Below are 12,018 nucleotides of genomic sequence, written 5' to 3'. Positions count from 1 at the left end.
TGTACTTAGATACTACAGTTAACTGTCCAAAAGTAAAAAAAAAATGTAGAAGATTAACATATAAAGTTAAACACTTAGATTCTCTTCTTCTTTTAACAGTTTACTTAAAAAATAACGCAGAAGATTAACACATAAAATTAAACATTTAGGGTCTTTTTTTCTTTAACAGTTTACTGCTGTTAGATACACACACACACACACACACACACACACACACACACACACACACATTCACTCACTCACTACAATACTGTTGGCTCCATTTTCTTGTAGGGCTTCTAAAATGTTTAACTGTTGGCTTATTAATAATAATATATCAATACCAGTGCTGGGAGTACCAATCACAAAAGGTTATAGTTTCATCATTATCTACCCAGCATCCTTTATGTGTCCTTGATGTGACTGAAAGTAGGGTACATACATATGACCTATGAAACATAGCTAACATATTTTGCTTTTGTGCAACATCTTAAACAAAAAGAAATTATTCAATGAATGCTATTATTTCTGTATTTTTCTAATAACTTTTTATCCTCAAAATTAGTGCATTTATCTCTTCTTCAAACCAGTGGGCAAAAATAGTCTGCTGGCTGCTAAGTACAAATCCTTTCTTTATCTTGCAGATTGTCAAGGACCTTTGTAAATAATTTCTTTCATCAATAAGCTCAAACAATTCTGAAAAATCTGTAGTGGTATTGGAAATTTAAATTATCAGTGTAAGTAAAACAGAAGGACATATAAGTGGTTGTATGTGCTACCAATAGCAGAAATGAATACAACATATTCCAATGTAGGTACTGGTTTTTAATCTCAGGTTTCTGTTGTGAAGATACAATTCTGGAAGAGATTTTCTTGGAAAATACATGCCAAATTTACATCTACAATCATCTGAAAATGGTTATATGTTACTCTGTATGAAAGAAGGGACTGCTATTGTCTAGTTTGCATAATTATAAAAAATGAATGAAATTAATTTTTTCCTTGCAATATCACAAAATCTATAATAATAGCAAGAAATGTAAATATCTTATCGCCATTTGTAACTGCTGGCTAGTCACATATTGCCTGACATTTGTGTTATCACTTTACTGTCTGTTGCATCTCTTTGTAGACTTTCCAAAGATAGGGAACATTTACTCCATATCAGTAAATGATGTTTAACTGTTGGTCTACTAATAACAGAGCATAAATTGTTAGTTCAAACAAAGAAAAAATGCAAAGGCATTTTTCTAAATTGTGACATACTGTTTGAAAACACATTGACACCAGTGCCAGGAGTACCAAGCACAAAAGATGGTGGTCTCCATATATTAACAATATGCTTCATAAGCTGTTATTCACACATGTTTTAATTTTCAAAATACAGCAATGTAAATTAAATTTCCTAGTCATTTCATCTTTGTGAAAATTGTATATGAAAATATACATTATTTTTATTATACATCTGTCAGGCAGATTTTCTAAGTATGTTTAATATGTAAATATTATTTCCATGTTGTAAACAGGTTTTTAGCAATTGTTATATGCCTAAAGACAGAGTTGGTATTTAGAAACTTAAATTTTTACCTATATCTGTCTCTATCAGCTATTTTATTATTATTCCTAGTGAGGAACTCAGAAGTATGTGAACAATTTAAAGACCACATTACTTAGGCATATCATAACATAAAATTCAGTTTGCCAATATCATAAATTGCAAGATTATTTACAAGAAGTATCATCGATTTCTTTAGCATTCAGTTTATTTAACATTGCTGAAGCTAAGCTGTACAAATGATCATGCAAAATTCTTCTAGGCTTTATAAATATTTGCAAAAATCCTGATGACCATACAGGAAAATATCTTAGAGGAATGCAGTGAAGGGTAGAAGACAAAGATTGTTTATGATTCAGATATACAGTAACAAAATATTGTATGCAAATATGAATAAATTAGTTACTTTAATGCCTCCAGGATTAACAGTGTTGAGAAATGACATAAATAAATTACTTGTACATGATGCATATATTTGTATAAATGTCACTTGTGATAAATGGAAGTTGGCCACTTGTTGTATGAATGTCATATTTCAAGCTGCCATGTTAAAATTCTGCATGGAAATTACTTTAGACAATTGTAATACTAAGAAAAGTCTTCCAGTGATATGTGGATTAAGTCTTATATATATATAATTATGATGATGTATCACTGAAAATATTTTTGAGTGCTAAGTTACATTAACACATCAGTCCTTTTATGTTTTGTGTTGACACATACAGATATTCATCCAAAAATCTAAATCATTAAATATCACAATTGTTTTGTTGGTTTTGTATTATTGCAATACATATCCACAATGGGATGCCGCATTTGCAGGTCAAGATTTACTTTTTTATTTACTCATAAATGTGTAATGGAATTGTCTTTCTCAAGTATTTAAAAATCTGTTTTTCTCTGTGTATTTCCCCAATAGTAATAATGGAATGTCCATCAGATTTACATAAATGTTAAAAGACTCTCTTTACAAATAAACTATATTCCCTGTATGTATAATCAACTTAAGCAGATCTTATATCTATTGCAGATAAAAAATTTATGATTGGTAGTGTCCTTCGAAGCAGAGCATAACTCTAAAAGCAACACTGAATATGGACTATGTGAAGGCCAAGTATCTGCATAACTTAGGGGGTTGAACTGTTACAGTTTCTCAAGAATTCTGTCTACAGACCAAATATTAAGTTGTCTGTACACATAAATGCACATTACTGTCTGTTTGGACTACCTTAGAGGTCACCCCACGAAAGAGATGAGAAAAATAACCTTTTCATGCTATAAGCAAAATTTTCGACTATCATTTGAGCTATGTCATTCACTGTTCACTTGTGTTATCAACAATAATGAGTAGAAAAGATTAGAACAGTTGTTTTAGTGCCTGATTATTTATAAACTTGTGAAAATCGGCACATATTGTATTAAATAAATAAAATATCAATAAATATATCACAAAACAAAATTATGGAAGAGGTTGTGTAAAAATAGAAACTGAACTTATTTTAACAATACAGAACGTGTAACAATAGATCCAGCACATATTTCTATCTCACAAGCATTTAAATGTGATATCAAAGTAATACTAATAACCACTGATTTAGTACCTACAAACTGACAAGTAAGTGCATATTTATGTGAAATACTTCAAATGTTTTAGTATTTATTGAATCATCTCTATCTGTTCTCAATTATATTGGTTTCACTGTGACTGAATTCTGGTGTGTAAGTTCACTATTTGTCTTTTGTCCAAATATCAGGGGAGTTATTTATTATCAACATTCACAATTAGTTGTGTAATTAATACTGAGTTATGCTCTGCTACAAGCTATGAATCCTATGTTTTATCACTTGATTACTGAGTAATAGTCACAACAAAGCATCTAACAAATTACTATAGGTGTGTATTCAGTCATGTACTTGTAATAAATGAGAATACTTCAATTATTCCTAAAATTTGATTTGTCAGAGAGACAGAATTACCCTCTGTAACATTTTTGGGCATTAATATGTTGCCCACTTACACTTTCCTGAAAACATGGAGCACTTCAATAAAATGACTGTTAATTTGATACATTAATGAAAAACATTCAAATCAATTAATTACTATGTTTGAACACACAAAGTAAGGCACCACATTTTCAGAATTAGAACTTTGTACTATAAGCACTGCTCTTAAATCAAAAGTGTTCTTTGACGATTCCCATAGGTACAGCATGAATTAGTCCCATGTGACAACCTACAGGTTCAGCTGGAGACAGCACATAAACTCACTTCATTTTAACAAAATTTAAAGGAGGAATAGGCTTTCATGAATATGATGAAGTTATTGACATTATAGTGTTGGAAAAAGCTTTCTTTCGTAATTTGCTAAGAACTGGAGTATAACATGCCTTGATAATTTGTAAATGAAAGGTTTTCTCCTGCAAACTGACACCAGAACTGTAATACTACTGTGATTCTTGAGTTTCTCCCGGCGTATTTGATAATCAAAATATCCACGGGTATGCTGCCGGTCTATAGTGTCCAACGGGCACAATATTTCGGCGATCAAACATGTCGCCATCATCAGGTGAACTGACGGACTGAGCTCCTGTGAACGTACCGGCACGGAGATCCGTACGCTATGGCTGCTCAGAGGGAACTGGGTTCGGTCGCGGCGGCGGCCGATTTAAATACCCTCCGCCCGCGGCGCGCTCCCTCCGCCGTCCGCGCCCAGCGCCACGGTCGCGCGGTGGAACAGATTGCGACGGCGTCTGAGATGACGTCGGTGTGATGGCTCTGTCCGCCGTGGTCGTCACAACTATACGTCTGCTCGATTTACTCTTGATTAACCCGATCGCTGGTTCCCAAGCCTTGCTAAGATTATAGCCACAGTCCCGGTTTATGAGGTCGTCATTGGTGCGAATTTCGATGGCCTCTCTAACAACGCTGTCCCAGTATCTCGACGTCTGTACCAAAATCCTCGTGCGGTCATACTCCCGTGGAGTATGACCGCACGAGGATTCTGGTACAGACGTCGAGATACTGGGACAGCGTTGTTAGAGAGGCCATCGAAATTCGCACCAATGACGACCTCATAAACCGGGACTATGGCTATAATCTTAGCAAGGCTTGGGAACTAGCGATCGGGTTAATCAAGAGTAAATCGAGCAGACGTATAGTTGTGACGACCACGGCGGACAGAGCCATCACACCGACGTCATCTCAGACGCCGTCGCAATCTGTTCCACCGCGCGACCGTGGCGCTGGGCGCGGACGGCGGAGGGAGCGCGCCGCGGGCGGAGGGTATTTAAATCGGCCGCCGCCGCGACCGAACCCAGTTCCCTCTAAGCAGCCATAGCGTACGGATCTCCGTGCCGGTACGTTCACAGGAGCTCAGTCCGTCAGTTCACCTGATGATGGCGACATGTTTGATTGCCGAAATATTGTGCCCGTTGGACACTATAGACCGGCAGCATACCCGTGGATATTTTGATTGTAATACTACTACCAGGTCAAGTATGAATTTTAGCACTTGAACTGAATGGATGCAGTACAGTAGCTAACTTGCCCACCGAGAAGGATCACTTTTGTGTTATTTTGTTAAAAAGGCTGTATAAATAAATTCCAGTCAGACTAGAAAATCCATCAGATTCTTTATATAAAACGAAGGAATTAGTTTCAGTAACTGACATAAGGACTGTCCCAAGCTTACATATAGATTCAAACACATTTTGAGTTTATGGTCTTGTAGTCTAATGAAACATGAAAATTGCACATAGTTAGCTGACCAAGATTAATAAGAATGTTATGAGCACGTGACAGAGCCTGCTAAAGTACATCCATCATCCTAAAAATGAAAAATATCAGAAAGGCTTGCACAGATAGAAGATTCGGAATAATCTGTGTATCACTTGTGAGTGTCAAAATGTTCCCATTTTGACGAATTTTTGAGTAGAAAAAACGGGTTGGTCCGCTCATACCTTTCTGTTATTTAAAAAATACAATTAAAGACCATTTACAGGTTTCCATTTGGCTATTTTATGAGATGGATGTTAGCACTATAATTCGTATTATAATTTCAGTTAAACAAAGAAGGCTATCTTAATTCGCTGTCGCCCTTCTCCACCATCTATATTTTAATCATTTAGGAGCTTTTAAAATATTACACAAAATGAATGTGAGAATGAGAGCAACTTAATTTCTCTTTGTGTCAAACTGACTTGCTAACAAATTTTTTATGAGAAAGATACCAACAGTTATCAGGCTGAGCTTACCAGTAAAAATGTGAGATGTGTACTTTTGAGAAGCATTTTTGCTCGAAATTTAGCACAACAGATAACGAAATTATTGTCACCCATAACATGCTTGAGATGGTTTCTCATACAACAATGATGTGTTTTACATCTATCTTTTTTGAACTCTGTAGAAGTTAGGATCAGTTTATCCACATTGAATACGCAGAGCTCCACAATCATTTCTGAAATAGTTGGTGCATCACCCAGTGTATTAGTGACCTAATTAAATTCAGATTTGACATGCAATGAAAAAGTTCATCAATCTCAAATTGTTTTCAGTCCTCATTATTTTTTTCCTTTATTATACAGAATAAATCCCTATGTATAAAATCTTCTCTGTCACTGTCAGAATGTGTAAACATTTTATAATTCACGTTTTAAGGGTGCAAAATGCTAAATTATGTATGTGTCTCAGACAATTTTCCGATTTAGTTGTATCCATGACGAAACACACGTTTATTATTGTAACTCTCTTCTATAGACAGGATTGATGTTGATAAGTATGGTTGAAGAAATGTATTTAACTTTGTCAAATTTTGTATTTTTCGCTGAACACTGTGATGCAATTTTTACCATTTTTCACTTAAGACACCTATGTATATTATTGTGAAAATATGTGTCAGGGGGTATCCCAAACTTTATACTAATGCTAACTGTTTATTAAAGGGAAAACAGTGAACTAGAGTGCTTCCAAATTTTATACTGTTATTAACATAAAACACATTGTAAATTTTTTCTCTTATCAAGTTCCATAATTTAGTGGCTCTAAAGTTAATATTTTCTCTTGTTTGTCAGTTTTATGGACATTGCCTTGGTGATTTCTTTTAGGGCATAGTCTTAAGCATAATTACATACCTAATATTTCGTCACAGGAGAAACCATCAGAGGTTTTTGAGGTAGGTATAGACGTTAATTGCCTTTTAAATAAAAATCTTCGAACAGTTTACTTGTCACAATAGCCAGAAGAGCTAATCTGTTTACTTGTTAGAAAGGATTCACGTTTAACGGAACTGAGTTTTGCCTTGCCACTGAAATTTAGATTCTCTTTGGTTTCTCAAAACTACTACAGGTTGAAATGATTTTTTTTAATGTCAATTTTCCTTCTCAACCCTTATCCATTGTGTTTTTGTTTTCTGTGTTTCTCCAGAAACCTCGTTCCTGATGGCATATCGAACAATGATCTTCGTATCTGCACAACTGCCACCGCATTGCGATGTTATCCAAACGCTGGCCGACAGCTGTTAGTAGAGTTGAAGAGCGTTCTGAACACATATGTGGAAATAGTAAGCAGTATCAGTTTTATTAATGCTACTACTTACAACCTGTAAAATTTGAGACCTCCTCTATTCTTGGTACTTTTGTTTCACGTCCAGAAATATTTTATATTCCTCTATCCATTATTCTATAGTAATAATTAAATTTGGGAAAAAATTTAGTCTCAGAAAATCATACCTGGTTGTCCAGTGGCTCTGGCTGTCATCCATTGCAGGAGGTAAATGGTGAAGCCAATAATTAAACCCAAGCCAATACCTGTGGTCCTGAGGCCTATAAGACAATACGCACTTATCGCGAAAATTTCTGTTTAGCAGCTATTGCTGGATACTTCAGGTACAGTGTAGGAAGAACACCTAGAAATGGAACTGAACTGTATCCACGTCGATTAAAAAAAGTGTTGATTACCTTTAGTCGGTCGAATACGATTAGAGTAAGTATGTTGTTAACATGACACCTTTTGCAGCTTTCCTGTCCTTTGTGAAACTTGCTGGTGTAATTTTTATAGCAAATACCCTGCTTTATCCCCAAATAGGAAATTTATCCATAAAAGAATCTTCTCTTACATTTCAAGATTAAGTTAGGCGTTCTTTTATTTATGTACTCACTCTTTCAGCTATGGCAAAATAATGTTAATAACACTCATCTAAAAGACAGTATTTTTCGATATATTTACTCCAGTTGGCGCCTTAGGTTTGTTGTATTGTATTCATGAAATAAGAACATTTTCAGCAGACGTCAGTAAGAGATATGCTAGGAGTACGTGAATCTCACTTATACTGTAGTGTGCATTACTGCCACATTATGATGACATCACAGGTTGGGTGTAATCCTGGTAATAGGGTAATGACCCATTCAATATGGCAGAAATGCTGTAGTCGGGCCTTGAAAAAATGGCAGGTAAATAGCGCCCAATTATAGGCGACTGTGACATTGTGAGAAATCTGCCAGCCTCACTTACGGTGTACACTGCACCGTAAGTGAGGTCCCCCTTCTGTTTATGATGTCCACTTCTTCCCACGATCTGCATAAACGACATTTCCAAATGGTTTGAAGTTTATGCAAGGTAACACCAATGCTACACTTGAAGATCTTGTGTACTGTCATTAGCTATGATTATGTCTAGTATTACGGCACGAGTTTAGATTAAGACCTGTCCCAAGGCACTTCAGAAGTTGACGGCTTGTATGCCGAAATTTTTGCGGAATTAGTTGCACATCATATCCCTTACAGTCTGCAGACAATACAGTGATTTCATAAAAGACGGTACTTTTATAGTGAAGAAGGATAAGTCACCTCAGAAGCTCTCACACGCAGCAGATTCATAGAGCGTGGGAAGGAAGGGCCATTGCGGGAGTGGGCAGAGAGACGTAGGGCGCGAACTCCTGGAAGTTAGGGTTGTTGAGGTGTCCTATTAGTCCACCCTGATATCAGGTACACGTGTGGCTTCAGTGAACTGAAAGCTGTTCGACGTGAGCAGCGACACAGTTGACGCGACAGGTCAGCAGCAGCTGGGCCTACCAGACGGAGCACTTGTTGGTGGGGTTCATGGGAGACCCGGGCGGGCAGTGGTAGGCGCGAGCGAAGTCCCACGAGTTGCTCAGTGGTCCCAGCACGCGCACCGGGCCCGGCGAGTGCACCGACGAGCGGATCTTGGTGAGCGCGTCCTCGGGCCGCATCGAGCCGCACCAGATCTGCGCGTAGTTGAGGAAGAACAGCTGGTCGTGGGTCAAGTTGATGCCGGGCAGCAGCGGCTCCTCGCCGTGCCGCGACACCCACTTGCGGTAAGCCTGAAACATCGCACCGCCTCCGTTACACCAGTGGGCAACTAAAGGGCTCTGCTCATGGACAAACCGACCTACCAACCAAAATTGGGCGTGTGTAAGCACTTTGGCCAACCGACCGACCAATTTTTGTTGTCGAGCAGTTGGTTGGACATGATCACCACGAGACAGTCTGACGCCCTCCCCCCCCCCCCCCACCCCCCGCCCAATTCACCAACAAACAAATTACGGCGTGTATAGCGCCGACGGCCTGAGACGGAAGTTCGTCTTCTGCCACTGCACGCCGGATTCGCCGTTTAAGTACACTGAGGTGACAAAAGTGATGGGATAGCAATACGCACATATACCGGGTGATCAAAAAGTCAGTATAAATTTGAAAACTGAATAAATCACGGAATAATGTAGATAGAGAGGTACAAATTGACACACATGCTTGGGATGACATGGGGTTTATGCACGATGGCGTTCCACCCCATGTTGCTAGACGCGTGAAAGATCTCTTGCGCGCGTCGTTTGGTGATGATCGTGTGCTGAGCCGCCACTTTCGTCATGCTTGGCCTCCGAGGTCCCCAGACGTCAGCCCGTGCGATTATTGGCTTTGCGATTACCTGAAGTCGCAAGTGTATCGTGATCGACCGACATTTGTAGGGATGCTGAAAGACAACATCCGACGCCAGTGACTCACCATGATTCCGGACTTGCTTTACAGTGCTGTCCACAACATTATTCCTCGACTACAGCTATTGTTGAGGAATGATGGTGGACATATTTGGCATTTCCTGTAAAGAATATCGTCTCTGCTTTGTATTAATTTATTATGCAAATTATTGCTATTCTGATCAGATGGAGCGCCATATGTCGGACATTTTTTGAACTTCTGTATTTTTTTGGTTCTAATAAAACCCCATGTCATTCCAAGCATGTGTGCCAATTTGTACCTGTCTGTCTACATTATTCCGTGATTTATTCAGTTTTCAAATTTATACTGACTTTTTGATCACCCGGTGCATATGGCGGTAGTACCGTATACACAAGGTACAAGAGCAGTTCATTGGTGGAGCTGACATTCACACTCAGGTGATTCCTGTGAAAAGGTTTCCTACGTGATTATGGCCACACGACGGTAATTAACAGACTGGGAACGCAGAATCGTAGCTGAACCTAGACACGTGGGAAATTCCGGGACCGTTAGGGAATTCAATATTCCGGAATCTACAGTATCAAGTGTGTGCCGAGAATACCAAATTTCAGGCATTGCCTCTCATCGTGGACAACGTAATTTCCGAAGACCGAGAGCAGCGGTGTTTGAGTACACTTGTGAGTGCAAACAGAAGACAAGCGACACTGCTCGAAATAACCGCAGAAATCAATGTGCGACGTGCGACAAGCATATCCTTTAGGATAGTGCGGCGAAATTAGGCGTTAATGGACATTGGCAGCAGACGACTGACGCGAGTGCCTTTGCTAACAGCACGACATCGCCTCCAGCGCCTCTCCTGGGGTCGTGACCATATCGGTTGTACTGTTGACGACTGGAAAACTGTGGCCTGATTCGATGGGTTCCGATTTCAGCTGGTAAGAGCTGAATGTAGGGCTCAAGTATGGCGCAGCCCCACGAAGACGTGGACCCAGGTTGTCAACAAGGCACTGTGCAAACTAGTAGTGACCCCATAACTGTATGGGCCTTGTATACATGGAATGGACTGGGCCCTCGGATCCAATTGAAACGACCATTGACTGCAAATGGTTATGTTCAATTACTTGGAGTCCATTTCCAGCAATTCACAGACCTCATGTTCTCAAATAACGATGAAATTTTTATGGATGACAGTGCTCCATGTCACCGGGCTGTAGTTGTTCGCAATTAGTTGGAAGAATATTTTGGACAATTCGATGGAATGACGTGTCCACCCAGATCGTCCGCCATTAATCCAGTAGAACATTTATGAGACATAATCGAGAGCTTAGTTCAAGCGAAAATTTTTGCAAGACGCACCAACGTTTGTAACTGAGTGCGCTTCTGTTCCAGGTGATGATGGATGGTGGTACGCGAGTACAGATCCGTGTAGGTGGGTTTTGTATAAACGCTGTGGCTATCACCCGGCACAGAAGAGCACTGCCAGACGTTGGTGCATCGTGCGAGAATGATATCAGAATCTGATAACCTGCCCCATGAGCCGAGCGACCTACGAAAGGTCTTCAGCCGACCGGAGTCGCCGTGCGGTTCTAGGCGCTACAGTCTGGAGCCGCGAGACCGCTACGGTTGCAGGTTCGAATCCTGCCTGGGGCGTGGATGTGTTTGATGTCCTTAGGTTAGTTAGGTTTAAGTAGTTCTAAGTTCTAGGGGACTGATACCTCAGAAGTTGAGTCCCATAGTGCTCAGAGCCATTTGAACCATTTTGAAAAGTCTTCAGGAACAACGACTATAACGCTCATCAAATAAATGAAGTGATTTCGAGCAGTAAGAACACTGACGAGGAGCAGGAAAAGAAACTTGCTTTCTTTCCATTCTGTGGCTTCCGTGTTGGGCAAGATAAGCAGGTTGCTGGGAAGAAACAAGATCAAATCAATCTTCAAGCTTCTGATAAAAATCTGAGACCAGTTAAAGACGCAGAAGGTCTCAGAACACCTGAAGTCAATAAGATACCTTGTGAATGTGGCGAATCTTCAGTTGGACAAAAAGAACGAACTATCGTACAATGCAGGAAGTAGTATAAGATGATGTCTGGCCTACGCTACTCCGATAAATCCGACTTAGCTGAGCGTGATTTATAAAAAGTTCACCGGATATAATTAGACGAAACTTCTGTCGTAGCTCGCACTAACGGCTTCTGGGACTGTGTAGTTACAGTAGCCATTGAAATAAAAATCCGACAACACCCCAAATAGAGACGGTAGCCTGCAGCTGAGCTCGGAATCGGATCCAGCATTTGCGTGTGAAGTGGGTACATCGAACGCCGTATGCACATATATGGCGATGCCGCTAGCAGCAGTGACGTCATAGCCCGCCTCGTGTGCGTGTGTGCGTGTGTGTGTGTGTGTGTGTGTGTGTGTATGTGTTTGTGTACAATGGCGCACCAGCAACCCACTGACAGTTATACAACTCGACAATGGCCAAAGGGCGCTTGGACGAAAGCTCAAGTAATTTTAATCA

At 39.6% G+C, this 12,018-nt stretch overlaps 1 protein-coding gene across 1 annotated transcript in view; it reads right to left on the bottom strand.

Annotated features, from left to right (window-relative positions):
* Positions 1–5,013: 5,013 nt before the first annotated feature.
* The window catches only part of LOC126175844 (neprilysin-1-like), a 664,937-nt gene continuing 657,932 nt past the window's right edge, over positions 5,014–12,018 (bottom strand). Inside the window, exon 13 of the mRNA XM_049922848.1 lies at positions 5,014–8,870. Within this exon, the coding sequence (XP_049778805.1) occupies positions 8,598–8,870 (273 nt within the window). The 3' untranslated portion in view covers positions 5,014–8,597. The remainder of the gene's footprint in view (positions 8,871–12,018) is intronic.

Source organism: Schistocerca cancellata, chromosome 3 (assembly GCF_023864275.1).
Source record: "Schistocerca cancellata isolate TAMUIC-IGC-003103 chromosome 3, iqSchCanc2.1, whole genome shotgun sequence".
NCBI lineage: Eukaryota > Metazoa > Arthropoda > Insecta > Orthoptera > Acrididae > Schistocerca > Schistocerca cancellata.
The sequence above is the reverse complement of the archived record's forward strand: the minus strand, read 5'-3'. Positions and strand labels throughout refer to the sequence as shown.